The sequence below is a fragment of the Theropithecus gelada genome, chromosome 15, assembly GCF_003255815.1.
Source record: "Theropithecus gelada isolate Dixy chromosome 15, Tgel_1.0, whole genome shotgun sequence".
In the NCBI taxonomy this organism is placed as follows: domain Eukaryota; kingdom Metazoa; phylum Chordata; class Mammalia; order Primates; family Cercopithecidae; genus Theropithecus; species Theropithecus gelada.
In genome coordinates, this window is record NC_037683.1 from 62,386,319 (window position 1) to 62,404,862 (window position 18,544).

Sequence of the window (18,544 nt, forward strand, 5' to 3'; positions counted from 1 at the left end):
TGAGGGTCTAACCCAGCTTTTTAATTGTGTCTGTTGATTCTTTCTACGGTACCTATGTCCTCCATCTGTCATAATCATCTCATCTTGACACCTGGGTTTTGAAGGTGTCTATCCAGAAAGACTTTATCTTTGCTTCTGTAGAAGTTCCAGAGGTATCAATATCCCTGATAGCAATTTTCATGTTGATTTCTCATCTTGGGGATGACAGCGTAAATTTAAACCAAACTGTATCGTGTCCAAATAATCCTAACATTCAAATAAAACTTAATCTTTTTATGAAATAAAAACATGGACAAAATGCATTTAATCACTGAGGCAAAAACATACCTTTTTGGCTGAAGAACCTGTCAAGACAAAAGTTGAAAAAACTGGAAGTGGATATTTAGTTTCAGGATCCCAGCACTCAATAGTAGCTCCCATAGGAAGGCAGAAGAGAGGTACATCTGATTCCGAGAGTGGAAACGACTCATAGTCCTCTTCAGGATATCTAAAAATTAAACCTTTTGAAGAATGAGACAACAATAAATTTTTTTAATATTTACTTTTCCATAAATTGCATATGATAGATATTAATGGAATATTTTAATGCCAAATTTCAAGCCAATACTTGTGTGGTATTTTAAAATTGATTTCTCTCTTGCTATAACAGAAACTAATATAAACACGTTTACCCCTGATATTTTACCCATGGATTTATAGTTCATTGTAACATAAAAATGTATTAATATACTAGTTGAGATTCCATTCAACCAATCTTGATCACCAATCTTAATGTATTTTCTTCTACACACGCCAACACCTTGTGGAAAATGGTAAGAAACATACAGAAAAATTTACCAACTATTTCAGTTAGTCTTCTGTGAAAAATTCAGGGAAGAGACAAGTGTTATGAAATAATGCTGAGGCAACAGAAATTATCACAGCCCCTAAACTCATCTTGAGAGAGAAGCAGTGTAAAAGGCACGCAACATGAAAAGTAAACGAGACAGAAACACTGTGACTAAGTACAGAATACGTGAGACCCAGAAAGTAGGAGCAAGGGATACTCTGAGAACCACAATAAAGCCCCCTCAGAATAAATTAGCTACATGGCATCAGTTCATTAGCCTCTGAGGTCATCAATATATAGACCATCTCTAAGTGAAAAACTTCAAAATCAGTAGAATTTTGAGCCCAAATTCAGTATCCAAAACTCTCTATTCTAAAATAAGTGTCTCATATCAAATAACTGAATACTTTGGTACAGCTTCTTTCTATAAGTTTTTTAAGTGATACCTTTTCTCCACCACCACCACCAACAAAAAATAGGAAATCACACATAAACAACATAGTACAGCAGTATTAATAGTATCACTTTTTTTTTTTTTTTTTTGGAGACACAATCTTGCTCTGTCACCCATGCTGGAGTGCAGTGGCATGATCTCAGCTCACTGCAACCTCCGCTTCCTGGGTTCAAGCAATTCTCGTGCCTCAGCCTCCCAAGTAGCTGGGACTACAGATGCGTGCCACCACAATCGGCTAATTTTTGTGTTTTTAGTGGAGACAGGGTTTCACCATGTTGGCCAGGCTGGTCTCGAACTCCTGGCCTCAAGCGATCTGCCCGCCTCAATCTCCCAAAGTGCTGGGATTACAGGTGTGAGCCACCATGCCCAGCCTACGGTATCAGATTTTAAAATGATACTGAATTTTATGTTAGTTATTGCCATTATTTTTATATTATAAATTAAATGGTTTGGTTCATTAGTATGAATGTTTTTATGAAAATCACGATTTTTTGGATATGAATTCACCTGACTTCCCTGAAGTAAAACTTTATTTCAAGAACTGTGCATAATCAAAAAATAATTAGCACTGCTTCTTTTCACAAAGAAGTATTCCAGTATCTTTTCTATTTACAACTGGAGCATACCTGTATTTTCAGTTTTTATCCCACCATACCAGTGGAATGAAGAGGTGACACTTAAATCTTTACAGCCCTTGACACTTTAATGTGCAGTAAGAATGTGGCGATAGATTTCTCAAACACTTCATGGCAGAAAAGTTTCTCAGGCCCTCCTCTCCTCCATATAGCTGATTCTTTGCAACAAAGGAGAAAGGAAGCAAGTCCACCTTTCATGGCAAGTAACATGTGGTTTCAAATCAGACACAAAGAGATAAGAGAAGGAAATATAAGAAGTAAAGATGCAGTTTGACACCTTTCTGATTGCCAAAATATAAAAGGTCAGAGAGTAAGCAACTTTCCATTATACTGTTAAGTCTATAAACGTAGACCAAAAGCTTGAATGATTATTCCCCATATGTTTGCTTTGGATAAATGTTTAAATTAAATTAACAGCATGTTTGGTCAGGGTATTAATATATCTTGTATATGTAATATATTTAAGAAAACACATATCTTTATATGCTAAAATTATAGACAATTTTATGAATAAATCAATTCTACAAACTACATAAGGGAGCATAGTCTCTTTTAGCCAAATGTTAATATGCACCAATAACTACAGCAATTGAGACAATTTTTTTTAACTCACTTACCAGCCTTATATGCTATTGCATTTGAAGCAGGTACAGACTTCTTATAACACAGAAACACGCTGGAACCCCACTGTAAAACATAAATTAGGTTTATAAAAAGACAAAAGAGTGAAAAGAAATTGATTTTGTTGGGTATCAACTAAAGATACCTATTATTTACTCAGAAGAGTATTTAAAACACATGTTTATATAATGAACTATGTAGTATAAAATATAGCAAAGCATGAAGTTCAGAACACTAAAATAAAAGAAGAGAGTAAGAAAATCAAACTGCTACAAAAATCAAACTGATATGAAGGCCATTTCAAAAGATTTAGAATTTCACAATCACTCAGAGATTGCCCCTTCTTGTAAGACACAGCACAAAGCGAAGTGTGCACTGGAGCCCAAACTGGGGAAGACTGGGGTCACTGGAGTGCTATGAGGTCATCACTTCCAGAGGCAACCCTGTCCTCACTAATTGTTCTGGGTGCATTTGTCACCTCTGCCTATACAACATTAAGCTAATATTAGTTTGACCTCAAGATATTTTTCAAAGTAAATCTGAACCAAAAGTAAGCTGTAGTCTTTAAAAACTATGAGTCGAACATTTATGTTCATTTTCTTCTTTACTAGAGTCCTTTTAAAGAGTAAGTATGCATGGGTTGGGTGCAGTGGTTCGCGCCTGTAATTCCAGCACTTTGGGAGGCCAAGACAGGTGGATCACAAGGTCAAGAGATCGAGACCATCCTGGCCAACCAACATGGTGAAACCCCATCTCTACTAAAACTACAAAATTAGCTGGGGACAGTGGCACACGCCTGTAGCCCCAGCTACCTGGAAGGCTGAGGCAGGAGAATCACTTGAACCCAGGAGGCAGAGGTTGAGGCGAGCCAAGATCGCGCCACTGCACTCCAGCCTGGGCGACAGAGTGAGGCTCCATCTAAAAAAAAAATAAGTTTGCAAAACTGCAATATTTTCTCTTGAGCCCAAGAGTTCAGGAGCATCCTAGGAAACTTAAGGAGTCCGTGTCTCAAAAACAAAAACAGGCCAGGCACGGTGACTCACGCCTGTAATTCCAACACTTTGGGAGGTCAAGGGAGGCGGATCACTTAAGGTCAGGGGTTCAAGACCAGACTGGCCAACATGATGAAACCCTGTCTCTACTAGCCTGTAGTCCCAGCTACTCAGAATGCTAAGGTGGGAAGATCACTTGAGCCTGGTGGGGGGTCAAGGCTGCAGTGAGCTGTGATCGCACCACTGTACTCCAGCCTGGGCAACAAAGCAAGACCCTGTCTCAAAAAAATAAAAAAGCAAAAACATGAATGAATGAATGAATGAATGAATGAATGAATGAATATAAGGAGAGCTTCTACCCACTCTAACCCCGCAGTTGTCCCCAAAGACACCACTGAAATTCAAAAGTGAATAAAACCTTTGTTAATGTAATACAGACAATATTAGGATTTATTCCCCCCCCAAATATCCCTGACTTAAAGATGAAATTATTATAAATCATGGGATAGGATTTTTAAAATTATTATAAATCATAAAAATTAGGAAACAATAAAAACAAGCATCATGAATATATAAAATGTGAGTAAAGTATATACCCAACAGTAAACAGGAATCCAAAACATATCCCTTTTCATTTTCATATGAAACTTTGAAGATGAAAACTTTATTCTTACCATTCCACAATTTAAGTTTTTGTCAACTTTGCAGAAGGTATGAGGAGGAGTTTCTCCTTTACTGGTTACAATAACACAGATATCAGTTACAGCCAAGGAATTCTGGGGTCGAACTGGAGAAGCCCTTCGATAAGTGATAAAGATTCTTTGTGAAGTAGTTGAACTATTGTTGACATTGGCACAGCGACCATACGGTGTGGCTAGGATCACTTCACATCCTGGAATAAGCCGTTCTTTCCCTTCATATAGAACTCTGCATGGCAGGAAGGGGAAGAAATAGATATAGATACATACATACACATATATGTACATGTATATAGTACATGCATTTCAGGTTAATGCTGGTTTTCTTCTTGAAACCAAATAAAATTTTTTTCATCTCTCCTAATGTTTCCTAAATCTTCACTACAAACCAAAATTAAAATTATTCCTTTGGGAACTGTAAGTCTCTAAACTATTTTTCAAAAGCCAAAACATAATTTAAGAAGTGTAAACAGGATTGAACAACTTGATTTTGTATTACTTATTACAAGAAACATGAAAAAAGAAAGGGGAAACACCACAAACATCTTCAGGTCAATTCCTAGAAGTTTCACTAAGTATTCAGATGTTTTCATAAAAATTCGCTTCATAATTTGTCAATTTTTTAGCTTTAAAAATCCTCTGAACACTATAAAACATTATTTAAAGAAATTAAAGAGCTAGGCCCTCGGAGCCCAGCGCCGCCGCCATGTCCTCCGGGGCCAGCGCGAGCGCCCTGCAGCGCCTGGTGGAGCAGCTCGAGTTGGAGGCTGGCGTGGAGAGGATCAAGGTCTCTCAGGCAGCTGCAGAGCTTCAACAGTACTGTATGCAGAATGCCTGCAAGGATACCCTGCTGGTGGGTGTTACAGACTGGAAGTAATCCCTTCCGGGAGCCCAGACCCTGTGCTTTACTCTGAAGACTCGAGAGAAGTTCGCTGAGGAATGCCTTGAAGCACAAAGTGACGAACGACTGCCTTCAAGTCTCAAGAAAACACTTTTCCCTAACTCTAATTAGAGATGTTTTAGCCCTTTCCTGTGGCCTGGTCCTATAGCGAAAATCACAGAAATTCATGAGTTTCTACTTGAGTGAGGAAACTGGGTGAAGGAATAGAGTTTTAAATAGTAATAGCCTGTTTTTTTGTGCAAGTACTTTTATACATAAGACAAAAACCTTACCACCAAATATACCAAAATGCACCTGTTTCGTAAGTGAGTTACTAATATTTCTATAACTGGAACATCATGTATGTTTTATTTACTGGATGTTTACATTTTAAGAAGGAAAATAGTTGTGTTTATTTAAACTTGTAAACTGTTGTTCCTGGAAGATATTTATACCATAAAAAATGTGTTCTTTTCTCATGAATTCACAATTCCTAAATGAAACAAGAAAGTACAAATTGCTGGGAGGAAGAATAGGCTTTACTAATTGACTGATGTCTTGATTTTTCTACATGGGAAGATTGTTTTATTTTTAACACTAAATATAGGAGCAGTTTCTTAGCAAACTTTTTTGGAAAAGTTAATGTTATGAAGTGCATTAGGCTGCCCCATCATGTATATAAATGAAGCAGATTCGATCTTTGTATTCTTAAGTTCCTCTACTTTGTAGTCGTGGCTGTAAAGAAATACAGAATTTCATATATTTAAAAATATTTAAAATGTGACCCACAGAACATTGTAAATGGTTAAAAACTAACATGAAAATATTACAACCTAAAATAATTCTTAACGTCACAATTGTTTTACTTTGATGATGTGCCTTTGATTTAATTTGGAACACTTTTTTAGATGGATACATTATTCATGTTTGTAACAGTCTTTGAAGAGCTTGGAAATAAAATTTCTTTTTAATTAAAAAAAAAAATTAAAGAGCTAAATAAATAGGACATTTCATGCTTATGGACAAAAAGACAATGATGGCAATACACTCAAATAGATTAATGAAAACTGAATTAATTTAATTCAATTTTCAATTTGATTAATGAAAACTGAAAAATTAATGAAAATTGACAAGATGGCAATACCCTCAAAAAGATTAATAAAGTCAGTGCAATTCCTATCTAAATCCCAGCTGCCTTTGTTTTTTCTTGTCAAAGCAATCTGGAAAAAAAAGAAAGCTGGAGTACTCACACTTCCCTACTTCAAAACTACCATACATCTACAGTAATCAGTGCAATGTACTGGCATAAGAATAAACATATAGATCAACAAAATAAAATGCAGAGTCCAAAATTAAGCCCTTATATTTGCAGTCAATTGATTTCAACAAGAGTGCCAAGACAATGCAATCAGGAAGGAACAGTCTTTTCAACAAGTAGTGTTGGAATAACTGGATATCCACATGCAAAAGCATGAAGCTGGACCCCTTCCTTATACTACTCATCAAAAAACTAAAAATGGATCAAAATCAATGTAAGAACTGAAACTGTAACACTCTTTGAAAAAACAGGAATAAATCTTTGTGACCTTAGGTTAGAAAAAGCCTTCTTAGATATGACACCAAAAGCACAAGCAACTAAACATGCTAAGTGAAAAAATAAAAATTAAAACTAAAAAAAAACAGTCACAAAGACCACATACAGTGATTCAGTTTTTAAGAAATGTCTAGAATAGGCAAATCCATACAGACAGAAAGTAGATTAATAGTTACCTAGGGGTAGAAGATGGGAAAGAATACTAAACAGTAACTGCTAATGGGCATGGGGTTTCTTTTTAGGGTGATGAAAATGTTCTAAACTTAATTGTGGTGGCAGCTGCACAACTCTGTAAATAATACTAAAAACTACTGAATTGTACACTTTAAGTAAGTAAACCGTGAGACATGTGAACTGTATCTCCATAAAGCTGTTAAAGCCCAACTAATGTTAAAATATACTATAGTAGGCCGGGCGCGGTGGCTCAAGCCTGTAATCCCAGCACTTTGGGAGGCCGAGACGGGTGGATCACGAGGTCAGGAGATCAAGACCATCCTGGCTGACACGGAGAAACCCCATCTCTACTAAAAAATACAGAAAACTAGCCGGGCGAGGTGGCGGGCGCCTGTAGTCTCAGCTACTCGGGAGGCTGAGGCAGGAGAATGGCGTGAACCCGGGAGGTGGAGCTTGCAGTGAGCTGAGATCCGGCCACTGCACTCCAGCCTGGGCGGCAGAGCAAGACTCCGTCTCAAAAAAAAAAAAAAAAAAATATACTATAAAGCCTCTATATTTAAATCAGGAGAGTATTAGCAAGTAAGTGAACAGAAAGACAATGAAACAGAAGAAAAATCTAGTATATGATGAAGGTAATATGTCAATATACTAAGGGAAGAATGGATTTTTAAATTTAATAAGCAGGACATAGATAACGGGATTGTCACTTGGAAAAAAAAATAAAATTCTGTCTAAACTTCACACTATACACCAGAAGGGGATCCCCCAGCGGATCACAGATCTAAACATAAGGAATTAAATCATACTATTGCTAAAAGTATAACTAGCAGTGGGAAAAGACTATGACTCAAAATCCAGTAGCAATAAAACATGGGAATAGAAAAATAAACTACATAAAATAAACATTATATGACAACGAACACCAAAAGCAAAGATAAAAGACAAGTTGACTGAAGAAAATACTTGACAACTTATTTCACTAAAAGCTCATCTTCCTAATACATAAAAAAAATCCTTTAAAAAAATCAAGGTAAAGGTTAAAAATCTGTTTATAGTATAAGCAAAAAAAAGAGAAAATCGGCCCTTAAACCTATGGAGCAATGATTAACCTCAATGAAATTACTCTGATATACCATTAATATCTGTGAGGTTGACAAAAAATATAAAAGACCACATATTTTGTTGATGGGATGTGGATTAAAAAAAAAACACATATGGCAGAATGTAAAATGGCACAAACACTATAGAGAAAAATTTAGTAACATTTAACAAAATTATTTACACATTTATCTTTTAATCCAGCAATTTTTTCTAGGATCTACCTGAAAACATACCTCCAGAAATACATAACAATAAATGCACAGTTATTCATCAAAGCATTCTTTTAATAACACAAAACTGACAACAACCCAAATACCCATCAGTAGAGGTTTCGTTGAATAAAGTAAATACATCCGCACAAGTTAGTAGTATACAGTCACACACAAAAAATGAGAAAGATCTTATATTCAGATATAGAAAGATTCCCAGTATATACTCTTAGGTAAAAAAGGCAAAGTACAAAATATGGTATAGAGTACATACATTTTGTTTAAGAGAAAGAAATAGGCTGGGCACAGTGGCTCCTGCTTCCTTTCAATTAGCTTAGCAGACAAATGAAAAAAATGTCAATTTGTAGGTGACAAGTATATTGTTCATTATTCCACAGTCTATCATCTAGGAGAAAAGAATACTTGTGTTTATTATAACAGTTTGTTAACTTTTCATATATTTGAAATTTCTCAAAAAACAAAAGAGCTGGAGAAACAAATCAGTTGAAAGCCAATGAATCTGACAAAAGGAAGAAAATAAGAACTTCATATGGTCTATGATTCTGTATCTCAAGAACTGCATCTGGGTGGGCACGGTGGCTCACACCTGTAATCCCAGCACTTTGGGAGGCCAAGGTGAGCGGATCATCTGAGGTTTGGAGGTCCCGACCAGCCTGACCAACATGGAAAAACCTCATCTCTACTAAAAATAAAAATTAGCCGGGCGTGGTGGCAGATGCCTGTAGTCCCAGCTACTGGTTGGGGGAGGGGGACGCAGAAGTTGCAGTGAGCCAAGATCTCACCACTGCACTCAGGCCTGAGCAACAAGAATGAAACTCCGTCTCAAAAAAACAAACAAATAAACAAACGAAAAGAAATGCATCTGATATATAAGATAACATACTGCCCTGTTTAAATTACACAGTCACGCACCACATAATGATGCTTCAAGCACAGACTGCATATACTATGGTGGTACCACAGATTATAATGGAGCTGAGAAATTCTTATCACCTAGTATTTACAATACTATACCTTTTATGATTACTTTAGAGTATACTCCTACTTACAAAAAAAGTTAACTGTAAAACAGCCCAGGCAGGTCTTTCAGGAGGTATTCCAGAAGGCATTCTTATCATAGGAGACAGCTCTATGTGGGTTACTGCCCCTGAAGACCTTCCAGCGGGACAAGAAGTGGCGGCGGAAAGCAGAGATAGTGATGATCCTGACTCTGTAGGGCTAGGCTAACATGTATCCTTTTTTCTTAATTTTTAACAAAAGAGTTTAAATAGTTAAAAAAAAAAATCCAGGCACAGTAGTTCATATCTATAATTCTAGCACTTTGGGGGACCAACACACGATTGCTTGAGACCAGGAGTTCAAGAACAGCCTGGGCAACATAGGAGGACCTCATCTTTGCAAACAATTTCAAAATAAGAAAATAAAAACTGGCCAGAGGCGGTGGCTGACGCCTGTAATCCTAGCACTTTGGGAGGCCAAGGTGGGTGGATCACCTGAGGTCAGGAGTTCAAAACCAGCCTGTCCAATATGGTGAAACCCTGTTTCTACTAAAAATAAAAAAAAAAATTTTTAAAGCTAGATGTGGTGGCATATGCCTGTAATCCCAGCTACTCAGGAGGCTGAGGCAGGAGAATCACCTGAACCCAGGAAGCAGAGGTTGCAGTGAGCCCCAATCATGCCACTACACTCCAGCCTGGAAAACAGAGTAAGACTCTGTCTCAAAAAGAGAAGAAAAAAAGAAAAGAAAAGAAAAACCAAAAATAAAGTTTAAAAACCAAGCCAGTCCCAACTATTCAATAGGCTAAGGCAGGAGAAGGATCACTTGAGCCCAGGAGTGCAATGCCAGCCTGGGCAACAAGGCAAGACCCCGTTAAAAAAATTTTTCTTTTAATTTTTGCCAGGCGTGGTGGCACATGCCTATAATCTCAGCACTTTGGGAGGCCGAGGCAAGCAGATCACTTGAGCTCAGGAGTTCAAGACCAGCCTGGGCAACATGGCGAAACCCCATCTCTACAAAAAAAAAATTAGCCAGGAATGGTGGCACACACTTGCAGGTCAGCTACTCAGGAAACTGAGGTGAAAGGATTATCGCCTGAGCCCAGGAAGTAGAGGCTGCAGTGAGTCTAGATTGTGACACTGTACTCCAGCTTGGGCAACAAAGTGAGACCCTGTCTCAAAAAATAAAAAATAAAAGAATAAATTTTTTAAATAAAATGTTAAAATAGAAAAAAACTTAATAAAATGACAATTTAAAGAAAGAAAAATATTTTTGTACAGCTGTATGGTATTTGTGTTTTAAACTAAGTATTATTACAAAAGAATCAAAAAAATTAACAAAAACTTTAAAAGTTTATAAAGTAAAAAGGTTATAACAAGCTAAAGTTAATTTACTAAAGTCTATAGTAGTGTACAGTAATGTCCTAGGCCTTCACATTCACTCACCACTCACTCACTGACTCACCTACAGCAACTTCCAGTCCTGCAAGGTCAATTCATGGTAAGTGCCCTATACAGGTGTGACTTTTTTTTTAATCCCAGATTTTTACTGTACCTTTTCTATGTTTAGATATACATATACTCACCACTGTGTAAGCTGCCTACAGTATCACCCCAGTAACATGCTGTACAGGTTTGTAGCCTAAGAACAATAGGCTATAGCTGCATATGTAGTAAGCTACGCCACCTAGGTTTGTATATGTACACTCTATGATGTTCACACAATGACAAAATCACCATAGAACACACATTTCTCAGAACGTACTCCCATCATTAAGTGATACATGATCGTACTTTATAGTATATATGATATTTCTATGGGAATATCAGACTTTACATCTTTTAACTTAACATATTTTCTAGAGAAAAGTACTATTTTAATAAATGCCTCATCTCGGTTTATAAAACAGTAAAAAAGACAAAGTTTAGCAACAGTGTTTCATATTAAATTTAATGAGATGGGTGTCTGTATTTCCAGTAGCTAATAGGCTTTCCTACTATAAATAGAGAAGCTAATAGGTTTTCCAAACCCCTTCACACTAGAGTGGGGAAAAAGTGGAGGGAAAGTGAGGAGAAGAGGCCAAAACATTTAAGTCAACAGACATTAACAATTATTTGATCTGGAGAGAAATATTAACCATCAGGATTAGCTTAAGGACAACCATAATACTCTAGCAAACCTGTATCAGTAAACTACTGTAACAGAAATCAGAAGCCTTAGGAACTACAAGATGTGTATGAAAAAGCCACTTGCAATCTGAAAGCACCTAAGTATAATTACATAAGTCATCATTTTATTTTTAAGTTGTGCTCCTAAACCACAAGCAACAACAATCTTTCAGAGATTCACATCTTTCAGTTATGACTATGGGAGGGGTGGCAGGTGGGCTTGTCAAAAGATGGACTCTAAAAGACGACTGGCCCGGCACATTGTCTCACTCCTATAATCCCAGCACTTTTGGGAGGCCGAGGTGAGCAGATTGCTTGAGTTCAGGAGCTCAAGACTAGCCTGGGCAACATGGCAAAATCCCACCTCTACAAAAACTACAAAAACTTACCCGGGTATGGTGGTACTCGCCTGTAGTCCCAGCTACTTGGGAGGCTGAGGTGGGAGGACCACCTGAGCCCAGAAGGTGGAGGCTGCAGTAAGCTGTGATCACACCATTGCACTGCAGCCTGAACAACCGCAGTGAGACTCTGTCTCAAAAAAAATTCTCCTTATTTTTATATATCAAAAAAACAATTTTTGTATTTAAAAAAAAAAAGATACTAAAAGAGGGAACAGTGAATGCTGGAACACAAAATTAATACCTGGCTGGTTTCCCTTCAACTGACATGGAGGTTACCACAATTTTATCCTACATCCTTAAGGATATTACTTATCTTCTTAACGAAACCGTACAGAAGAAAGAAAAACAGAACAATAAAATCATTAATGTCACTCCACTACAACCAATACTCTGTGTTTACACCCATTTTAACTTACTTTCTTCTTGTCAAAGGAAAAGCCCCTTCCAGCAGGGCACAGTGGCTCACGCCAGTAACTTCAACACTTTGGGAGGCAGAGGCAGGTGGATCACGAGGTCAGGAGTTCAAGACCAGCCCGGCCAAGATGGTCAAACCCCATCTGTACTAAAAATACAAAAGCTAGCTGGGCGTGGTGGTGGGTGCCTGTAATCCCAGCTACTCCGGAGGCTAAGGCAGAGAACTGCTTGAACCCGAGAGGTGGAGGTTGCAGTGAGCCAAGATTGCACTGCTGCACTCCAGCCTGCACAGAGTGAGACTCTGTCGAAGAGAGGGGAGGGGAGGGCAGGGGAGGGGAGAGCAGGGGAGAGGAGAGGAGGAGAGGAGGAGAGGAGGAGAGGAGGAGAGGAGGAAACAAGGAAAGAAAGCGGGAGAGGGAGAGGGAGAGACAAGAAAGAAAAGAAAGACGGAAGGGAAGAAAGGGGAAGGAAGGAGGGAAGGAAGGAAGAAAGGAAGGGAGGCAGGGAAGGAGGGAAGAAGGGCCCCTTCCACTAAAAGCTAAAAGCTAGTCCAGTCACCTATGCTGTCTACATCATCCCTTCAATAATTTTATTCTATAAAATATCTCCTCTTTTTCCTGTATTTCCTACCCTTCCTTCTCCATTGATTTCTTCCTTCAATATGAGAATGTTCTAGGTTATTCCCAGGGAGGAAGGTTAAAAAACAACCCTTGAATTCATATATCTTCACTCTCTAGGTATTTTAAACCACTGCTTCTAGGAAGTTTGTTAAAAATAGATTTTTTTTCTTCTGAGACAGGGTCTCTTGCTCTGTTGTCCATCCTAGAGTGCTACAGTGGCAAAATCATAGCTCACTGTACCCGCCAACTCCTGGGCTCCAGTGATCCTCCCACCTCAGCTTTCTGAGTAGCTAGGACTACAGGTGCATGCCACCACACCTCGCTAATTCTTTTTTAACTTTTTATTTTTTTTGTCTTCAGAAGGAGTTTCACTCTGTTGCCTAAGCTGGAGCCCAGTGGCGTGATCTTGGCTCACTGCAACCTCCACCTCCTGGGTTCAAGTGATTCTCCTGCCTCAGCCTCCCGAGTAGCAGATACTACAGGCACTCGCCACCATGCCCAACTAATTTTTGTATTTTTTTAGTAGAGAGGGGGTTTCACCATGTTGGCCAGGCTGGTCTTGAACTCCTGACCATGAGTGATCAGTTTGCCTCCGCCTCCCAAAGTGCTGGGATTACAGGTGTGAACCACCACACCTGGCCCTTGCTCATTTTTATTTTTATTTTTTGTGAACTCCTGGCCTCAAGCAATCCTCCTCCCACCTCAGCCTCCCAAAGCATTGGGATTACAGGTGTAAGCCACCACACTGGACCAAAATACAGATTCTGATTCAGTAGGTCTGGAATAGTGCCTAAGTTTCTGAGTTTCTAACAAGCTTCCAGGTCTTTTGGATAATACTGGTCCATGTGCTACAATTTGAATAGTTAGGCCCTTAACTATCTTCCCCTTCCCTTAAAGTCAAGCTTCTAGGGGGGAAAAAAAAAAAGCTTTTATTACTCCAATTCCCAATCATTTCTAAACCCTGTCTTTCTAATCTGGCTCATATGCTCAATGACCCTATAAAGCTGAAAGATCACCATCCTAACTATACAGACTTGAATGAAAACTACAGTAGCTAAACAGGATGGACAATACTAACGGAGTTAAACGAATGCTGCATAAAGGTCAAGTAAGATAATATAAAGACAAATCATCCTTTAGTTTTGAAAATTTGAAAAAAATGAGGACTTCTTAAACTTCTTTTTTTTTCTCTTTTTCAGCCTGAGTTGTCAACTTCCATGGAATATGAGTATCTTTATAACAATTTCACCAGAGCTCTCATGCAACAATAGTGGGAGATGAGCTTAACAAGTGGTGGTCAAATGGCTACCCCTTAATACGTGAACAACTATAAAGAGAATAATCAGCGGACAGGTGTGGTAACTCACACTTGTAACCCCAGCACTTTGGGAGGCAGATCCCCTAAGGTCAGGAGTTCAGGACCAGCCTTGCCAATATGGTGAAATCCTATCTCCGCTACTAAAAATACAAAAATTACCCGGGCATAGTGGTGCACGCCTGTAATCCCAGCTACTCAAGAGGCTGAGGCAGGAGAATCACCTGAACCCGGGAGGCGGAGGTTGCAGTGAGCCAAGATCACACCACCACACTCCAGCCTGGGCAACAAAGTGAAATTCTGTCTCAAAAACAAACAAAAAACAACCACAACAACAAACAGAGAACAACCAGCAACCAAGTGTTTAAAAAAAAAAAGGCTTCATGAATTAGAAAAATTTGGATATGTGATGATACTAAGGAATTAATCATTTTTAGGGTATGGTATCATACTTACATCAAAAGAAAGATTCAACAAAAGAAAATCAATGTAATACATAAGAGAACAAAGGAAGAAAAAATACATGATCATCGCAATTGACAAAAGGCATCTGATAAAATTTAACACACTTTCATGATAAAATCTCTCAGAAAACTAGGAATAGAAGAACATTTCTTCAACATGATAAATGGTATTTAAAGAAAAGTTACAGTTAACCTCATACTCAACAGTAAAAGACCTAAAGTTTTCACTGAAATTTAACTAAAATCAGGAATGAGACAAGATGCCTGCTTTCACCACTGCTATTCAACATATTAAAAGTTCTAGTCAGAGTAATTACACGCACACACAAAAAGTATCCAAACTGCAAAGGAAGAAGTAAAACCATTTCTATTTGCAGATGACATGATCCTATATATGTATTTTAAAAGTCCCAAAGAACCCACAAGTTATTAGAACTAATAAATTCGCAAAGTTGCAAAGTGCAAGATTAGCACACAAAAATCAGCTGTTTCTATACACCAGCAACAAACAATCCAAAAATTAAGAAAACAACACTATTTATAACAGAATCCAAAAGAATAAAATACCTAAAAATAAAATTAATCAGAGTTAAAAAACACACAATGTTGCTTAGAGAAATTAAAGAAGACCTAAACGAATGGAAAACATTCCACGTTCACAAGCTGAATTATTTAATATTGGAAAGATGACAATACTCTGCGGATTAATCTAAAGTTTAATGTAATCTCTATCAAAAATCCTACTACACATTTCGTATAAATAGACAAGCTGATCCTAAAATACTTGCCAGGATGTTCCCAAATATCTATATTTTAGTAATGGTAATGATAATAAACACCCCAATACATCACATGTATATATGGTAAAGTTTTACAGGTATTCTAAGAGCATATCCTTTTTACAGAAGAGTCAAGGTAGCCATTTGGAGACAGAGTGGACCTTTGTAGGCATTTACAAAAAAGAATGTCCTTCATTGGTAGACTAGATACTAGACACTTCATGAAAACTATAGCACTTATCTGTAAACACCCTCCTCCCAGCATTAAAAGCCACACAGTACAATTGTATTTAAAATAGGACTGCTCTTTAGTTAAACAAGTACAGGTCTTCACAAAAACTCGCTGCATAACCCAAGCAGCTCCTTAAAATGATAGTGTCTTTATTATAGCTTCTCGTTTTATTGTTTAATTAATAATCTTATTTGATAAGTACAACAGAAACAAAATGACACTTTAAGGTCTAATGTCTTCATTTCAATATTATTTTGAAAGCAAATGATCTAACAATTCAAGTGCAATGCAGAGAAATTCAATAAGGGTGGATACTGGCATGTAATATATTACTATAATGAATCCTGAAGTAACCATAAAACTATCAATAATAATAAACTATCAGTAATAATAAAACTATCAAGGATTTCAAATTCCTACTTCCATGGCCCTTAAATAAATTTTATTCCTTCACTATAGCAAAGAAAATAAGTCACCATACCCAATATCTGTAAGGGGTGGTTTATCTCTCCCTCTCTTATAACAGAGGAAAAGTTCTGGGCTTTTCAGACTTCCATAGTTCAAGTTTGCTTGGAGAGCTGATGGAGTGGCTTCTACACAGGTGTAACCTTCAGGTACTGTTTCTCCAGCTGATTTGATAATAACGGCAATGTCTGTAATTGGAGCTTTAGGTCCAGTTGACTTAGTATCTAAACGATTTATTTCTTGATCCAAAAGAGTAGATGTGTCAGTGAGACCAGCTACAACAAAGTAGTCTGTCACTCTTGGTCCTTTGTCTTCTATCATGGCTGCTACTGTATTTCCTAGAAGAGGGAGGGGAAAGATATCAATAAAATAAAATGCTTTATCCTGACAAAAATTAATATATCCTTGAGTTAATAATCATCAACTAGCACACTTCCCAGCTGGATTTATAATCAAACTGTCTTTCTGAGAAGAAGGCTGCTTTTATCATCTTGTCAGCTAGTAAAAGTGAAAGTACAAGTTAACAGCATCAATTCATTTGTAACACAACCATAATCTTTTCATATTCTATTAAGAATAATTAAACTGGGGCCAGGCACGATGGCTCATGCCTGTAATCCTAGCACTTTGAGGGGACAAGGTAAGCAGATCACCTGAGGTCCTAAGTTCGAGACCAGTCTGCCCAACATGGTGAAACCCTGTCTCTACTAAAAATATAAAAATTGGGCTGGGCACGGTGGCTCACACCTATAATCTCAGCACTCTGGGAGGTAGAAGTGGGTGGATCACCTGAGGTCAGGAGTTTGAGACCAGACTGGCCACCATGACAAAACCCCATCTCTACAAAAATACAAAAATTAGCTGAGCATAGTGGAAGGTGCCTATAATCCCAGCTACTCGGGAGGCTGAGGCAGGATAATCACTTGAACCCAAGGGGCAGAAGCTGCAGTGAGTGCAGACTGCTCCACTTCACTCCAGTCTGGGTGAAAGAAAGAAACTCCATCTCAAAAAATAAATAAAAATAAAAATAAATATTAGCCAGGTGTGATGGTGTGCACCTGTTAGTCCCAGCTACTCGGGAGGCTGAGGCATGAGAAACACTTGCATCTAGAAGGCAGAGGTTTCAGTGAGTCCAAATTGCACCACTGCACTCCGGCCTGGACGACACAGTGAGACTCTGTTTCCAAAAAAAAAAAAAAAAGGCCGGGCCCAGTGGCTCACGCCTGTAATCCCAACACTTTGGGAGGCCAAGGTGGGTGGATCACTTGAGGTCAGGAATTCGACACCAGCCTGGCTAACATGGTGAAATCCCGTCTCTACTAAAAATACAAAAATTAGCCAGGTGTGGTGGCAGGTGCCTGTAATCCCAGCTACTCAGGAGAATTGCTTGAACCTGGGGGACAGAGGTTTGCAGTGAGCCGAGATCGCTCCACTGCACTCCAGCCTGGGCAACAGAGCAAGACTCCATCTCAAAAAAATAATACTAAACTGTCAGAGGTGGACTACAATATTTTCCTTTGGACTACAATATTTTCCTTTGAGCAAAATGTACTTAATAAACAATATTCAGATCATTCAAAATATCATTCTAAGTTACAGAAGTCTTAGAGCTAAACTCCACATTTAAATAAATTGAGCGCATCATTAGTCAAGATCTAAGATCAGAAATATTAAGGTAACAGTAATAAATATCATTAAAGCAGTTCTCAACAATCCAGTTAGAACTCTTGTGCTTTATAAGAATTAAACTTTCCATAAACACTATGTAAAATAAGTAAGCTTAGGAATCATTAAATATTTTATATCTAAAAATGCCAGATAGAGCGTAAGAAACAACAACCAGTAAAACCATCACCACAAACCACAATCAAGATAGTGAAACATATCCAGGTCGGGCACAGTGGCTCATGCCTGTAATCCCAGCACTTCGGAAGGCTGAGGCGTGCAGAACACCTGAGGTTGGGAGTTCAAGACCAGCCTGACCAACATGGAGAAATCCCATCTCTACCAAAAATACAAAACTAGCCAGGTGTGGTCGTGCATGACTGCGATCCCAGCTACTCGGGAGGCTGAGGCAGGAGAATCGCTTGAACCCAGGAGGCGGAGGTTGCAGTGAGCCGAGATCATACCACTGCACTCCAGCCTGGGCGACAACAGCAAAATTCCATCTCAAAAAAAAAATTAAAGAAAACGGCCGGGCGCGGTGGCTCAAGCCTGTAATCCCAGCACTTTGGGAGGCCGAGGCGGGTGGATCACGAGGTCAGGAGATCGAGACTATCCTGGCTAACATGGTGAAACCCCGTCTCTACTAAAAATACAAAAAATTAGCCGGGCACGGTGGCAGGCGCCTGTAGTCCCAGCTACTTGGGAGGCTGAGGCGGGAGAATGGCGTGAACCCGGGAGGCGGAGCTTGCAGTGAGCTGAGATCACGCCACTGCACTCCAGCCTGGGAGACACAGTGAGACTCCGTCTCAAAAAAAA

General features: G+C 38.5%; 1 protein-coding gene and 1 pseudogene across 2 annotated transcripts in view; one reads left to right on the plus strand and one right to left on the minus strand.

Moving 5' to 3' along the window:
• Nucleotides 1-18,544, minus strand: part of DENND4C (DENN domain containing 4C) — a 150,240-nt gene that overhangs the window by 87,817 nt on the left and 43,879 nt on the right. For both annotated transcript variants that reach the window (XM_025360032.1, XM_025360033.1), the window contains exons 2-5: nucleotides 16,080-16,401; nucleotides 4,206-4,458; nucleotides 2,536-2,605; nucleotides 328-500 (exon numbers count right to left, since the gene is read on the minus strand). In XM_025360032.1, coding sequence (XP_025215817.1) covers nucleotides 328-500; nucleotides 2,536-2,605; nucleotides 4,206-4,458; nucleotides 16,080-16,384 — 801 coding nt within the window. In that variant the 5' untranslated portion in view covers nucleotides 16,385-16,401. The remainder of the gene's footprint in view (nucleotides 1-327; nucleotides 501-2,535; nucleotides 2,606-4,205; nucleotides 4,459-16,079; nucleotides 16,402-18,544) is intronic.
• LOC112608242 lies at nucleotides 4,936-5,143 on the plus strand (annotated as a pseudogene).